At 44.2% G+C, this 16,537-nt stretch overlaps 1 protein-coding gene across 2 annotated transcripts in view; it reads right to left on the reverse strand.

Moving 5' to 3' along the window:
- ATAD1 (ATPase family AAA domain containing 1) overlaps window positions 1–16,537 on the reverse strand; it is a gene marked incomplete at its 5' end in the record, with an annotated part of 404,664 nt that overhangs the window by 204,273 nt on the left and 183,854 nt on the right. For both annotated transcript variants that reach the window (XM_044056305.1, XM_044056306.1), the window contains 1 exon segment: window positions 7,821–7,910. In XM_044056305.1, the coding sequence (XP_043912240.1) occupies window positions 7,821–7,910 (90 nt within the window).

The raw sequence follows: 16,537 nt of genomic DNA on the forward strand, positions 1-16,537 counted from the left end.
TTTTGTGGGTTCGGAAAGAAGGTAGGTAGGTGGATTGCCTGGTTTAAAGACACTCTGGATACCACCTTAGGCATAAATGTAGGATTAGTCCTCATGGACACTCTATCTTGGTGGAAGATTAGGAAGGGTTGCACTGCCATTAAGGCCTGTAGTTCTGAAACCCTCCTTGCTGAAGTAATTGCCAGTAGGAAAGCAGTTTTCCATGACAGGTGTTGTAGGTCTGCTGTTGCTGCTGGTTCAAAGGGTGATAGTGTCAACTTTTCTAGCACAAAGTTTAAGTCCCAAGCTGGTAATGGTGGTTTCCTTGGAGGTTTTGCATTCTTGATTCCTCTGAGGAACTGCCTGAGCAAAGGGTGCGAAAAAACAGGTGGATCAAAGCTGTATTCTGCTGAAATAGCTGATGCATGTATCTTGATGGAGGAGTAGGACAGGCCTGAATGAAGAAGTTCGGACAGATACTCCAGAATGTTAGGCATATCTATGTTTGACACATCTTTTCCTTTTTCCGTACTCCAAATGACAAACCTTTTCCATTTTCCAGCATAGTTCCTTCTTGTTGAAGGTCTGCGTGCTTCAAGAATAATGTCTTTAACTCTTTGGGAAAGTTCTGGATTAGCTGCTGCTATGTGATGTTCCATGCAGTCAGTTGCAACGTTTTTAGGTTTGGATGTATGATGTTGTAGTTGTTCTGAGTTAACATCAAAGGCATCAGGGGTATTGGCCACATATTGTTCCGAGACATGCTCCTCAGCAGTGGGTACCAGTGTTGTCTTGGCCAGTTTGGAGCTATCAGGATTATCCTTGGACGTTCTTCCTTGATTTTTAGTAGTACTTTGTGTATCAAGGGAAGAGGTGGGAATGCATATGCTGTTAGGCCTTTCCAGCTGAAGGAGAGCGAATCCACTTTCCATGCTAGTGGGTGGAATGTCCTTGTGCAGAACTTTTTGAGCTGGTGATTGAGAGGTGATGCGAATAGATCTATCTGAGGCATTCCCCATTTCTTTGAGATGGTCTTGAAGATGTCCGGGTGCAGCTTCCATTCGTGGGCATCCGATGTGGGTCTGCTTAATATGTCTGCTAGAGTATTTTCTTTTCCCGGTACAAATATTGCCTGTAACTGGATGTTGTAGCTGAGTGCCAGGGTCCACAGCTCCAAAGTCATTCTGCATAGGGGGTATGAATGAGTGCCTCCCTTGACTGTGGTGTTGTCTGTCCTTATCATCAACTGGCCCTCTTGGAGAAATGGTTTGAACTTTTGGATTGCCAGTTTTACTGCCAGCATTTCTTTTAGGTTGATGTGCAGGTGAAGTTGATCCTGTGTCCACAATCCTTGCACGCATTTGTCCAGCATGTGGGCCCCCCATCGTAGGTCTGAAGCATCTGTTGTGATGGTCTGGCTTGCTTGACATCTGCGAAAGGGTAGGCCTGGGTTTGACTGACATGCCTGAGCCCACCATAGGAACTCCTGCTTTAAGCATGGAATTAGTGGGATTTCTGTTTCTAGGCTGTGTCTGTGTTGGGACCATAAATTCTTTAGGTACCACTGTAGTTTTCTCATATGTAGTCTGGCAAATGGGACCAAGATTATGCATGATGCCATGAAGCCCAAGGCCTGCAGTACTTTTCTTGCTGTTAACTTGTTCAGTTTTGTTAGTGCCAAGAAGTAAAGAGGGAGTTCTTTTGTTTTTCTGTAGTCAGGAATGCCATTTGTTTTACTGTGTCCAATTCCGCCCAAGAATGTCCTTGTTTGGGATGGTATCAGCCTTGACTTTTGTAAATTGACTGTGTATCCCAGTGCTTGTAGCAAGTAAATGACCCTTTGTAAATCTGTTGTCAGCTTGCTTTTGTTGTCCCCTTGTAGCAGGCAGTCGTCCAGGTATGGGTAAATTTGAATTCCTGTAGTCTGCAATGGGCGATTACTGATGCCAGGCATTTTGTGAATACTCTGGGCAGTAGATAAGCCAAAGGGCAATGCTGAGAATTGATAGTGCTCTGATCCTGCAAGAAATCTGAGGTATCTTCTGCAGATTGGTCGAATGGGGACGTGCAGGTATGCCTCCTTGAGATCTAGAGTTACCAGCCAAGACTCCTTGCCCAGCATGGGAAGAAGTTGCTGTAGGGTCAGCATTTTGAATTTTGGGACAATGATGTATGTATTTAAGGTGGACAGGTCGAGAATTGGTCTCCAACTTTTTCCTTTCTTGGAACTAGGAATAGTCTGGAGTAGAACCCTTTCCTTGCTCTGCTGTTGGCACTCTTTCCACAGCTCTCATGTTTGCTAACTCCATTATCTGTTGTAGTGCCTCTGTTTTTTGATTTGAAGGTAGATTTGGCATTCCTCTTTTGACTGGTAAAGTGTGGAAGTGAAACCGGTAACCTTGATCTATGGTTTGTAAAATCCACTTGTCTTTTGTTATGTAGTGCCAGTTCTTTGAAAATAAGGTTAACTTTCCGCCTAGAGGAGCTGCTATTTGTTCCCTGGTAGGCGGATTTAGGGTTAAGTCACTGTGGTTGTGGTGATGTAGTGGCAGTGGTTGTGTCTGTGCCTCTGTTGTTACCTTGCCACTGTCGTCCTCTGTAGGCACTTCCTCTGGATTGGTTTCTGCCTCTGGAATGTCTATTCCTGCCCCTTTGAAATTTTGTGGAGTCAGGAAAGGACCAATTTTTGGCAGGCCAGTTCCTGCTAAACCTTGGGGGTTGAACCTGCAAGAAATCTTTAACTGTTTGAACAGATTTTGCCTTTTCTTCCATTTTCTTCATAACCTGCTGGGCAGGTGTACCAAACAAACTTGTCTTATCCATAGGAGCATCTAGCAACTTAGCTTTAACATGATCCGGTAAAGCTTGCTCCTTTAGCCATGCATGCCTTCTTATCACTGTGCCAGTCATGGCTGATCTAAATGAAGCCTCCAGTGCATCATAGCCACATTTTAAGGAATGGTTGCTAACCTGTTGTATGTTACTTACCATTTCTAATACATATTTCTTATCAAGAGATTCATCAGTGGTTAGTTTTTTAGTTAGCTGATCAAGCATAAACTCTTGGTATTGTATCATGTGAAACTGACAGTTTAAAGCTCTAGCTGAGAGAGTAGCTGAAGTGTAGACCTTTTTACCCCATCTGTCTAATGACCTTGCTTCCCTTTCAGAAGGAATAGGGTTTTTAGCTATGGTAGCGGCTACTGCCTTGGGACCCTGGGATATAGTTTCGGGGTCTGCAAGTGGGGCCTTGTAAAGGTGGTGATGAGTATCTGGCACCCTGTAAAATCTGTCTGGTTTGGCAGGGGCTGGGGGTAAAGAACCTGGAGCGGAGCAGACATCATTGAAAGCATCATCCACCACAGAGAGAACAGGAGGTATAGCTAAGGGCCTGTGCTGTGGGAGGTGCAGAAAGGTCCTAAGTCTTTTCTGGAGTCTGAAAAATCCTGTTGCTGCCATTGGAACTGCTCTCGCATGGCATGTAAGGTTTCCCCAAAGGAGAATTCTTCTGGTGGGGAAGCAGCTGGAATGGATTCTTCAGCATCAGAATCTTCAAAATTGGAGAAAGGAGCCTCTGGCTGGTCAGTTATGTCCGATTCGTCAGCAGAATCATCAGAGGACACTGGCTCAGGGGGCTCTGCCCTAGGTCTCTTCTCTGGGGGCTGAGAGGCCCTGTCTGGCTGAGATTGAGATCCTCTAATTAATGAAATTAAATCTTCTGCCAAAGTAAGCATTTGAGAACTAGAAGAGGGCCTGGTTGTGGGGGGTTTAACAGGCACTGTCTTAGTAGTCTTGGCTGCTTTAGCCCTGGCGAAGGCCTTAATGGACATGGCTGCTGGAGGCCTAGCAGCACCACGTGCTGGGGTAGAGACATCCAAGGGAATGGTGTCTGATAAGTCAGTGGCAACCACCGTAGTGGATAAAATTTCTGAGGCCGATTCAAGAGTGGTAGCAGGGGCCTCAGTTGTAGAGATAGGTTCAGGTGTACTTTGATCAGTTTTCTCGGTTTCGGCCGAAACCGAGACACTCGCGGTTTGCTTAACCATGGTTTCGGCCGAAACCGCGGACCGCGAGTGTCGGTCTTTATCTTTGCGTTTTTTGGCAGATTGGGTAGTCGAAGGATCCGACGGCATAATGTACGCAAAATCAGAACCGAAAAACTGTTCTGCAAACTCCGACCGACGCCTAAGCGTTCGTCGGTTGAAAGAAGCACAGGCGCAACAGGCTGCTACGTCGTGGGCTGGGCCTAAACAAGGCAGACAATAAGAGTGGAAATCTTTATGAGGTATTTGTTTCCCACAGGTTAAACAATTATTAACTTTTTCTGACATCGGCTGAGGCAAGAAAGAGTCCCCAACGGGGTACTTAGCTTTAGAAGTCTTCGAAGTAGTATTCGGTAGAAGTAATCTCTGGATCCGACCGACCGGCACTTGCGAACAGCTTCTGCTTCGGGCGCCACGCGGCAAGAAAGACTGAGGAAAATGGCGTCGGCTGATGCTTTTATACCCGAAGACCAACAAAGATGACGTCGGGTGAAGTGCGACATCTGCCGAAGCCGGACCCGGACTTTGGAATCCGGCCGACTGAAGGGCTGCCTGACGACAGGACAACCCAGTTGTTATGACTGCAGATGCATCCATGAAGGACATCCAAGCTATCAGCTTGAGAGTGGACAGATTTGGGACAGTCAACCCTTGGGGGTGAGAAATCAATTCTGGATGAGTGCCCAGGATCCACGGAGGTTGTAACAGGTGAGGCCAGAGGAAGGGGAACTAGACTGGACGAGGCCAGAATGAGGCAATGAGGATCACCTTACATCTCAACTGAGTTGTTTTCTTTAAAAATAGGGGTATCAAGGGACTTTGTGGATAAGCATAGAGGAGACCCGTGGGCCAATTGTGAATCAGAATGTCTCTCGGGGACTCCCCCTCTGGGGGAAAGAGGGCAAAAATGCTGCTGCATTTGTTGTTCGAAAGGGAGGTGAAAAGATCGCAGCAAAGCTGGCCCCATTGGCTGAAAATTTCTGCAGTCACTTTTGGATTGAAAGACCACTCGTGTGGAAGGAAAATGCATCTGCTCAGCCTGTTCGCAATAACAGTAGAACTCCCTAGGATATGCACTGCTATAAGAAAGCAGCCAGAAGCTATTGCCCAGTGCCAAATTCTCATGGCCTCTCGACACAGGGGGTAGAATTTGGTTCCTCCTTATTTATGTACCAGACTACTGACATATTGTCTGACTGAATCACAATCGTTCCCGATGGAAGGAGCGGATGTAATGCCTGCAATGCCAACAGCACCACTCTTAATTCCAGAGCACTGATATGCAGGTTGGCCTCTAAGCTTGACCACGTGCCTTGTACTGTTTTTTCCATGAAAAGCGCTCCCCCCACCCTTTTAAGGAAGAGTCCCAGTGGCTTGGGTTGAGGAGTCTGAAAAGGGCGAAATCAAAGTTCTGAGTCTGGCCTCATCCACCAGAGGAGATCTTGCTTGCAAGAGTTGATTATGAGGATCTGTGAGTTTAGGGGGTGAAGATTTGCCAACCACTGGGACAACAGGAGCCAGTGCAACAGTCTCATGAGTAACCTTGCCAAAGGAAATATCGGAATGGCTGCAGCCATGGAGTCCAGAGCCTGGAGAGCTTTCCTTGCTGACTCCTTTCTTTGACAGAGTATCACACGTACTTGCAATCTTAACCTCTGAAGCCTGTGAGCTGGTGGAGATAGCAGGTATGTTCGAGTATTGAAAACTGCCCCTGTAAATTCCAGCTGTTGGGTAGGTTGTAAGTTGGATTTCTCCCAATGTACGGTGATGCCTATGGACTCCACTAGTGGGAGTATGTAACGGAGGGCCATGGTCAGAAGACACTTGGTGGAGGCGGAAAGGAGACAATCATCTAAATATGGAAACACCTGGAATTCTTGAAGTCTCAGATGAGTTGTCACCACCACTAGACATTTTGTGAACACTCTGGGGACCATCAAGAGACTGAATGGCAGGGCTCGGAACTGGTAATGATTGGCCCCTAGCCAGAAGCTAAGGAGACTCCTGAAGCATTTGTCCACTTTGATGTGGTAATACACATCCCGGAGGTCTATCAACCACATCCAAACATCCTCCTGTAAAAATGGGAGAATGGATTGAATAGTGACCATGCGGAATTTGGTTTGTAGCACTGATCTGTTTAAATGGCTGAAATACAGAATGGGTCTCCAGTCTCTGGTCTTTTTTGGCACCAAAAAGAATCTAGAGTAAAAACCAGATACTTATTGGTCTGGAGGAACTGGTTGGAGGACTCTGACACAGCTTTCTTATCTATAAAACCACTTCCTTCCCTTTGATTGGGTGAAACATCGGGGAGGTTTTTTGAAGGTTTTGGACGGGAGGATAGAGGGATGTAGTAGCCTCTGGATATTATTCTCTGCACCCATTGATCATTTGAGATAGAGCACCATGCAATTTGGTGCAGAGAAAAACGAGCCCCGACTGCTTCCAGAGGAAAGCAATCGGGAAAGGCTTCAGGAGCGTTGATAAGACTGCCTAGATAAAGAATCCCTGGAGTCTTGGTTTCGGGGACCCCTTCTGCCCCTAAAGGGGCATCTTCCACCATTGGAACCCCTTCTGCCTCTAGGGGAATCCTTGCCACATGCGTTACAGAAAGGACCTTGAGCCTTCTTGTGCCAGATTTTAACACTCCTTTGGTTCCTGGAAAAAGAACGTTGGGGCTTGGGAAAACATAGGCCAATGGCAGACAAAGTCTTTCCATCCTGCTCGCACCTGGCCAGTGTGTTCTTTATTTTAGAACCAAATAAGGAAGATGGTTCAATAGGGGCATTCAAAAATGAGGACTTTGAGTCCGTGAGGTCACAGATGCGCATCCAGGCATGACACCTCATGACTATGCCCGCAGCTCTAATCACCCCTTCGGTTGTGTGGGAGAGCCGCCTCATGGATGAATTGGAGATAAGATTCAAGGGTGGCAAGTTGAGAGGCAACCCTGTCTCATGCCCCATCAGAACCTTGACCCGCGAGGGCTCCAGAAAGTTCGGTAATCAAATCGCTTTGGACTCTCATGAAATGTGCCAAGTAGTTCAGGGACCTGACAGCAAAGGTCGCTGAAGCAAAGACCCGCTTCCCCAATCTGTCCACAGCCCAGGACTCTCTGTTTTGTGGATGAATAGTAGGACTTTCTTCCGCTAGATCCTTTTTAGTGGCCACCACCATAGCATCAACTGGCAAACCTCTGGACCAGTGGGGGGTGCTCTTCCGGGGGAGGGGGGATCTTATCTGGTCTCTGGGGAATGGCCTCAATAGTGTCAGAGTTCTGCCACGCATGCTGCACGATGAGCTGGATTAACTTGTCGGCAGGTGGGGTCACCCAAGAGGTAGAAGGAAGATACCAACGATGGTATGAAGTGATACCGCAAGGGTAAGGAGAGGGCATACCAACGATGGTAAAATAAATACCCAGTGGGTAGAGCTAGTTAGAAATAATAAGAAATAAAGAATGAAATTAGGAAAAATAAAGTTAAAAAATACACAATTATCAATAAAATATAACACTTAGCTTGAGAGCTCGGTGAAACGCTGCTGCTATATGGCTATGTGGTAAACGAGATCTGACAGATCTAACAGGGAGAAGAGCATTGTGGGTAGCAACTTAGCTCGAGAGTTTTTGTTATACGCGAGCTTGGTATTAGGCTGACACAGTTCTGAGAGCTCGGAACCAAACCCATCAGTGATGAATGTGAAGAAGGTTAACATCAGATTAATAGATACCAACAAGAATGAAAGCAAAGAACAAAATTAAAAAAGCAGATCTTTAATTTGCATAAGACTTACAGGGAGGTTAACATTAAACCGTGCAGGCATTCTTCTTAAGATAGCAGTGTCAAGATCCTGAGGACGATTAGTAGCTCCCATCACCACAACCTAAAAAGCAAACAAAATTAAGTGAAAACATCTGCTCCTTTTTAGAATGAAAAAAATCTCCATTGTATTGTTTTTAGAGAGGAAATAACCAATATAGTTAGTAAACAAGGACTCTTCCATGGAATTCACAAAAAAATTGAAGATTACTGCAGGTGCCTCATTACTCTTACCATACATTCTACAAAGTTGGGGATCTTTGAGATAAAGCAGTTGAAGTGCATGGGCAAATGATATATTATCAGACAGCAACTAGTTTCCTTGAAGATGGAGCAGAAGAAAAAAAGTTCAGTTCATTCTGTACTGGTTGGGTTCAGAATTGATCATCGGTTCCAACTCAGACTATACAAAAGCTCGAGGACTTCCACTGGCTCATGGCTGTAACCCTTTCCCATCATGCTTAGGGAAGACTATCCGAATCTTGTTTGCAGATATTACACCTACTGTCAAAAAACTATTTACATGTCTAACAATCCAATAAAGAAAGGTCGGAGAACATTATATACCAATCACAACCGCTCGGTCCTCCAGGAGCGAAAGGCTGAGGAAAGGAGGGTGGGACCCAAGAATGAAGGTGGGATGGACAAACACACATGGAATGTTATAGCAAGTATATAACGTCTTTATGTGATGGTGTCCTATCTCACCTTCATTCTGTACTGGTTGGGACAGCGTCCCTAGCACCATCTTTCTTGGGTGGCTCAAGGGAGAATATTCTTCAGAACTGTTGACCAAAAGGAGGCCCTGTTCCTGGAGGCCAAATCCACTTTGCAATGAGTGATAAACATACGAGGCCTTACCCATGTTGCTGCAGCACAAATGGTATCAACTGGTAGTCTCGCTTAAAAGGCAGATGAGGTTGCTATAGCCCTTGTAAAATGACCTTTTGTTTTTCGGAGAAGTTCTCTGTTTTGGGATTTGTAATACAATCTGAAAGCCATTTTAAAACTGACTTTTGATACAGGAGCACACTTTTTGTTGTTTGAAAATGATATAAATAACTGGTCAGATTTTCTGTAGTCCTTTGTTCTATGTAGGTAGAATTGTAATTGCCTGTGTACATCTAGCTGGTGTAGCTTATACTCTGCCCAGTTGCCATAGCTGGGGAAAAAAACTGGTAAGCTTATGGATTGATTCAAATTAGATTCTGAGCATACTTTGGGTAGCCAGGATTGGTTTGTTCGTAGAGGTACTCTATCTTTGTGGAAAAGCATGCATAGGGGCCTTATTGACCATGCTTGTAGTACTGATATCCTTCTAGCAGAAGTGATGACTACCAAAAAGATCGTCTTCCACGTTAAAAACTTTAGGTCACAGGATGATGGAGGTTCAATGGGGAAAAGAATCAAACTGGATAAGACAAAGTTTAGGCCCCATGGCGCTGAAGGATCGTTGACAGGTGGTCTGAGTAAAATAGTACCCCTCAAGAAAGCTTTGCAAAGTCAGAGGGACATTACCTTTAACCCCCATTTTCCTATATGGAAGTTGGGATATAGCTGCTAGTTGAACTCATGTAGCCGCAGCTGCACCTTCATTAAAAAGCTTTAACAAGAATTCTAATATAGAGGGTATAGGGGCAGTGAAAGGGTCAAAGTGATTATTGAAGGCCCAAAAGGAAAACCTCTTCCATTTGCTTGTGTATAATGTCCTGGTTGAAGCCTTATGAAATGAAATCAAGATATGTTTCATAGAAGGGGAAATATCAGGAAGCCTGGATGTGTGTGGAACTGGAGCAGCCAAGCTATCAACTTGAGGGTTTGAACTGATGGGTGGAGCATCCCTGATGAATGAGGCAGGAGGTCTGTAACTGGGTCCCGAATCCACGGCTCCTCCTGGAGATGAGGCCAAAGAAAGAGGAACCATATTTGACGAAGCCAGTACAGGGCAACTAATATTAAACTCCTTCACAACTAGCTGTCTTTCAGAAGGACTTTGAAAATCAATGGAAAAGGGGGAAAAGCATAGAAGAGACTGGGGGGGGGGCAATTGTGGACAAGTGCATCTCTTGGTGACTCCCGCTGAGGGGGAATCAAGGCAAAGTAGCTGCTACACTTGGCATTCATGGACATGGCAAAGAGATCTCACCAAGGCTGGCCCAACATGAGGAAAATCTTTTCTGCTACTTCCTGTTTTAGGGACCACTCGTGAGGCATCAGAATTGTTCTGCTGAGTTTGTCCGCTATCATGTTGGATTTCCCCGGGATGTGCGTTGCTGTTAGAACACGTTCGGAAGAGAATGCTCACTGCCATACACTTTGGGCTTCGACAGACGGAGTAAGACTTGGTTCCTCCTCGTTTATGTACCACACAACTGACACATTGCCTGTCTGTACTGCAAATGTTCCTAGCGAAGAGAGTCTTGGAATGTTTTCAACTCTGGACGCACTGCTCTCATCTCTAGGATATTGATATGCAAGTGGGTCTCATGATCCACCCAAGAGCCATGGACTGCCCTTCCCAGTTAATGCCTCCCCCCATCTGTAAAGAGTCTGTGGTCACTGTGGCTAACAGTTGTGGAAGAACAAAATGTCGGCCTAGAGTCACTGGAGTGGAATGAAGCTACCAACAAAGGTCTTTCTTACAAGATTCTGTAATTATAATTTAGGGAGACATGAGTAGCTCCTGCATGGACAATTGAGTGAACAGCAGCCACTGCAAAATTCTCATGTGCAGGAGTGCCAATGGTATCAAGGTTATTGCTGCTGCCATGGTACCCAAAACTATAAGGTCAGTTCTTGCTTACACTTTTGCTTGGAAAGTAGATTTTGGACGATGTAGGACCTGAACTCTTTCAGGGGAATCCTGGCCAACATTTGTTTTGTATCTAGATCTACTCCTATAAAAACGATATGCTGAAATGGCAACAAGGCAAATTTATTTTGACTCCTAGGTGAGAGCAAAGCTGTATGGTGGTGCCTCTCGCTCTTGTTAGTAGATGCTTGGTGGTGGCAGTTAGGAGTCAGTTGTCTAGGTACGTAAACACTCTGAATCCTAGGCATCTCAAGTGAGTCATGACTACTGCCATGCATTTGGTGAACACACTGGGGACTGTAGTGAGACCAAAGGGCAGAGCTCAAAACTGGTAGTGACTGTCTCCCAGCCGAAAGCACAAATGACTCCTGGATTACCTGTCCATCTTGATGTGGTAGTACACATCCTGGAGGTCTATCAAGCACATCCGATCATCCTGTCCCAGGAAGGGCAGTATCGACTGCAGTGTCACCATCTGGAACTTTGACTTTTTTATGGACTTGTTTAGTTTGCGGAGATCCAAAATGGGTTTCCAATCCCCTGTTTTTTTTTTTGGAACTAAAAAGAACCTTGAATAAGTTCCAGTTCCAGATCCAATCTGGTCTGTGGGGACTGTTTGGATGACTCTCTTGGTTAGCAACTTTTGTATTTCCAGAGTTTCCTGATCCCTTTGACTGGGTGGAACATCTGGGATAGTTTTCGTTTTTGAGGCAGGAAAGGAAAAGGGGATGGAGTAGCTTCTGGATACAATCATTTGTACTCATTTGCCTTTTGTAATTTCTAGGCAGGCCTTTGGGTACAAAGATAAGCAACCCTTGACTGTCTCCAGAGATGGACAGACAGGCCTCCTTTTAGGAAAGCTGAAAGGCTTATCAAGGAAGGATTCCCTGTTGCCTTGGTTTTGTGGACCCGCTCTGCTGTGTGGTCGGCGTCTTCCACTGATACTTTCCCCTCTGCCCCTGGGGGGAAGAATCACCATGTGTGTCCTGGAAAGCTCTCTGGGATTTTCGAAACCACATTTTCCCCCCTTCTAACCTTTGGAGTAAGGTCTGGTACATAGGGAGAAACGGACTCCAATAGCAGAAAGAGTCTTTCCTTCCTATTCACACATGGTTAGTGTGTCTTTAACTTTAGGCCCGAACAAGAACTAGCCATCGAAAGGGACGTTAATAAAGGAAGATTTAAAGGGTTCCACAAAATCACACAAGCGCATCCAGGAATGTCTCCTTAAGGAAATTCTGCCCTATTTGCTTCATCAGCTGAATAAGAAATAAGCCTCATGGAAGAGTTGACCACTGAATTTAAGATGTAGAGATGACAGGAAACCTTGTCCGAAACCCCCGCAGCTGCAGAACGTTGGATGGCATCTCCTAGTTCTTTCAGGAGATCTCTCTGAAGCCTAGTAAAATGAGTCAGGCAATTTAGCAATCTGAGTAAAAGTCACTGAAGAAAAGGTGTGCTTTCCATATCTGTCCATCGTACGAGAGTCTTTGCTTGGTGGATGGACAGACGAGGATGTCTCTGAAAGTTCCTTCTTCATGGCTGCAACCACCACCATACCATCTACACTAAAACTACTTGCCCGAAGGTGCAGTAATAAACTTATTTGGCCTCCTAGGAACAGGTTCCACTGAGTCTGGAGACTCCCATGCCTTTCAACTAACTACATTCATGAGCTGGTCGAAGGGGGGAAACACCCAAGTGGTGGAAGGGTGAAACCTGAAAGCCTCCAGCTCTACAGACTCCTCCTCAGACGGGTTGATGGGCTTCAAGCCACCTCTCTGCTTAAGTATTTCTAGGATGTCTGCAAAAGAGACATCCTCAGAGGGTGACCGTGGGGACCCTTCCAACTCACCGAGGTCTGTATCCGAAGTGATGGACTCCTCTGGGGAATGTAAATGCTTCTTCCTGCATAATCTCTTTTGAGGCACTTCTTCAGAAGGGTATTCCGGAAAGGTTTCAGAAGAGAGAGTTTCACCCAATGAGGCATCCTGAGGCTTTGGGTCTCCATGTCTGTATGGATGTGATGGTACTGAGACAGACACTGGCACCTTTGGGGGAAGAATGCCTGAACCTGAGAGGGGAGCTGTCTGTGGTGAGAGCACTCTCCTCATCAGCTCAAAAGCCCCACCCCCCCCCCGCCGGCCCTGGTCCGAAAAAGCTCCTGGCTCCGAAGAACCAGAAGGCATCCCTGGAACCAAAGGGGTTGGGTTTCAACGCTGATTTAGGACTCAAGCTCACCCACACCGCAGCCCCGAGAGGCAAGTCTGGATTAGACAGCTGCCCAACCTGATTCTACTCACCTGGCACGACCAGAGCACGTCAGCTCCTAGACTCTCAAGTTCAGATGGAATGGAGAAAGTTAGAGTGGTAATCAGGCCCAAAGATCCTGGTGCAGGCCTCGGTAACAACGGTTCCACTACAATCGGATCCAGGCACTCCAGCTCAGAGGTCAGAGATCAGGTCGGAGGAGGAATTGATGAAGGGGTGGTAGTCTTTGTCAGCTCTGAATCCCTCTGGGTTGGTGTCGACAGTAGCTTGGCCAGTGCCAGTGCTGTAAAAGTTTCCTCACCACACAATCCACATCATCGTCAGAGAGGCTTCTGGAGGATCGAGAGGAGGGGGTGGGAGATCTCACAGTTTGAAGCAATGGAGATCTGAGAGTTGGAGAGATCGGCTCCGGAACTGCAGACCGGCTCTGAATGTAAAACTCCATCAGCCCCGAAATCACAGCAGGAGCCAAGGAGGAAGGTTTTTTGGGCCCAAAAGCCTTCGGATCAGAGGATGACTCCTTTGCCAATTTTTTTGTCAGCTCAAATGAGCAGTAGAGGTAGATCTTTTTCCTGAGTTCTCTGACCTGGAAGATGGGGATTTTGGAGTTTTTGATGAACTCTGACCTTCTATATCCTCTGCGAAGGGGGGTCTTTAATAGTCCTCTTAAAATTAGCTTGTTCTTTCTCTTGAGCAAAACTCTGTGACTGAAAACATGGCAAAAAGCACACTATTCCTGAGGATGGACTGCACCTAGACAATCTACACAACTTGTATGGCCATCAGTCAATGATATTTTCTGGTTACATTTGTCACATTTCTTAAACCCAGTGGGTTTTGATTCTTTTGGATCCTTGGACATCATGTATAAAGTATCAACAGAAATAATAACAACCACCAACTACTAAATATACAGTACTAGAATTTTTTTTTTTTAATATTCAACGACAAACACCAACACAAACTTCCCTAGGAAACAAAGGGATGCAGTTCTCGAAGTTAAACGAACCTGCCTTAAATAGGAAAAAAATATATAAAGGGGAAAAGGAGGGCCCTCTAAGTTAAACTGGCCAGTGGTAGTCCTCTAACTTAAACAAGCTTACCAGGGGAAAGAACATTAGAGTTAAACCAAGACTGAAAACTTACTTTCAAGCTCTCGAACTTAAGCAAACTTGAATTACTTGTAAAAATAACCGGGATAAGAAGGTAAAAAAAAGGCATAGAGAAAGAAACAATGGCCAACGACAAAAACAAACAACTAAGCAAACACTCTAAGGTCAAACTAACCTACTAACACTCTAGAAAGCTTTATAACAGTTAGGAGTACAATTTTAACAAATAGTGAAAAAAAAAGATTTCCACTTAGCCAGAGCCTGAATGGAAGCACCTGATCTTGTCTAGTGGCAAATGAGATTTGGGTAGTCTTCCCTAAGCATGATGGGATACGGTCACAGCCACGAGCAGGTGGAAGTCCTTGAGATTTTATATAGGCCAAATCGGAACCGATGATCGGTTCCAAACCCAACCAATACAGAATGAAGGAGAGATAGGACAACATCACATGAGATTTGTGTTTTAAAAGGTGCAAACTGCAAAGATGTGAAAACAAAGAAGGCAATATGAACAGATTTCACCAAAAAGTCACTGGATATAGACAGAACTTCTTGCCGCCATTAACAAAGAATGAATGAAAGCATAGCATACCTAGACTAATTTTGACTCACTTTTTGATATGGTACTGCAGCAGTTGTGGCAAATGGGAAAATGAAAATGATGCACAGTTGACAGGAGGCTTGTTTCACGGATTATTACTTTTCTGAAACCAAACTTCAACAGTGAAAAGAAGAGCAGAGGTGAGGTGATTAACGACTGCAGATGACGGAAAACTAAACAGTCTTTCCTTAACTGTTTTGTAAGTGTTCCTGTCAGGTGGGCTGTAAATGTTTGCTCATGCAAAATAGGCAATGGCTACACAATTACCCCAGCTGCTAAATAATGATGTGGAAGAAATGAGATGAATAAGCCTTTCTAAATCTGTAAATTCTTCAAATTCAGTGGAAGATGAACAAGAAAAACAGTGAACAGCATGAAAAGGCAAGAGTGTTAGTGTGCTCTCTGGTTTGTGGCTTACAGAATGCATTTGCTGACTTGAGTGCAAAGATTTAGAAGTTTGGCTGTTGCTGAGCATACACTGATGGAAAAATACAGAACATGGGACTTAACACCATATTTTATTACATTAAGGGCCGGGTTCAATAAAGCCTGCATGAAGTGTACACGATGTGTATTCAATAAATCCCTATCACATTTTTTGTGCTTTCTAGTCACTCAGAAAGATTACATTAAGTGTACATGTAGTCTACGCTTTGTGGTAACTTTTATGAATCCCTGTCAATATTTAAAGCTGCAAGAATACCAAACAGAAAAAGTAAGATTAGGAGGAAGAAGGTGTGCGTTATGTCTGTGTTGTCTGTTCACTCAGAACAGTGTACACTTTTGTGTATGCTTTACTGAATCTGGCCTTAAATGTCATTTCAGGAATATGTGTGCAGATCATTTTTCAATTGCTATTAGTTTCAATGTTACAAAGATAAATAAGTAAGCTTCATTATATAAGCATACCATGATGATTACTCAGAACTATTAACAATGATTTTTACACATTAAATATGTGTAGTTCAGGTCTACCTATCCTTATCAGTATTAAACTCTGTTCACACCATAGTATGAGGTTTAGTATAACATATTTAAACTACACTTTTCTGAAAATTATTTGGCATTGGTTAACAAGGATCAAGAACTTGTGTATTTTTTTTTGGACTGGGAAAAGAAAAACATTATGACTAGTGTTTGGAGTGGCCATAATTTTAAGGTCCTGTAACTGCTTAAGTAAATTCAACACATGAAATATAAAGATTAAAAGTTTAGAGGGTATGTTAGTTTAACTCATTACATCCGAGTGACTCCTCCAGGTGCATCTGCAGTTAACTCCTACTGACACCATCTAGACGTCATAGTTTGATTTTTCATATTTGCATCAATAATTCCAAAATATACTATGTACAAGGTATTAAAAGATTTCATCTTAAAGCTTACACAATGGCAAACTCAACTGCATTAATATTTGACCTCTGTCTAGTACAGTAAATAGTAACCATTGGTTTTATTATATTAATTTATATAGATAAAATTTTCACATTTTTCTAAAATTCTAACAACCAAGTAATACAGACAGAACTCCATAGCCTCATTACGAAAGTTCTCAGCTAGATGAATAAAATGCTGCTGACAGCATGTTGCTGAGATATTTTAAGTTGTTTACTAAATATTACAAATGTAATAGTTACTGTGTTTACTGTGACTTATAAAATTCGGTTTACGCTAAGCCTAAAAAATACTACCACTATACAAAATAGCTTGTGCTGAAGACTTTGCCATTTATACTTCTTGCATAATCCCCATGGTTCCAAAGTCATGAACATTTGTTTGAAATCGAAGGACATAATTTGATTTTTGTCAAAAGGCTTAGGCTCTACCCATTGGAAGTTACAGTGCAAACTGTCTAAGCTCCATTGGCGTGAATACGTTAAAATAGTATCCTAGCCAGA

The sequence above is a fragment of the Protopterus annectens genome, chromosome 14.part0 (genome assembly GCF_019279795.1).
Source record: "Protopterus annectens isolate FY-2018-M chromosome 14.part0, PAN1.0, whole genome shotgun sequence".
Classification (NCBI taxonomy): Eukaryota; Metazoa; Chordata; order Ceratodontiformes; family Protopteridae; genus Protopterus; species Protopterus annectens.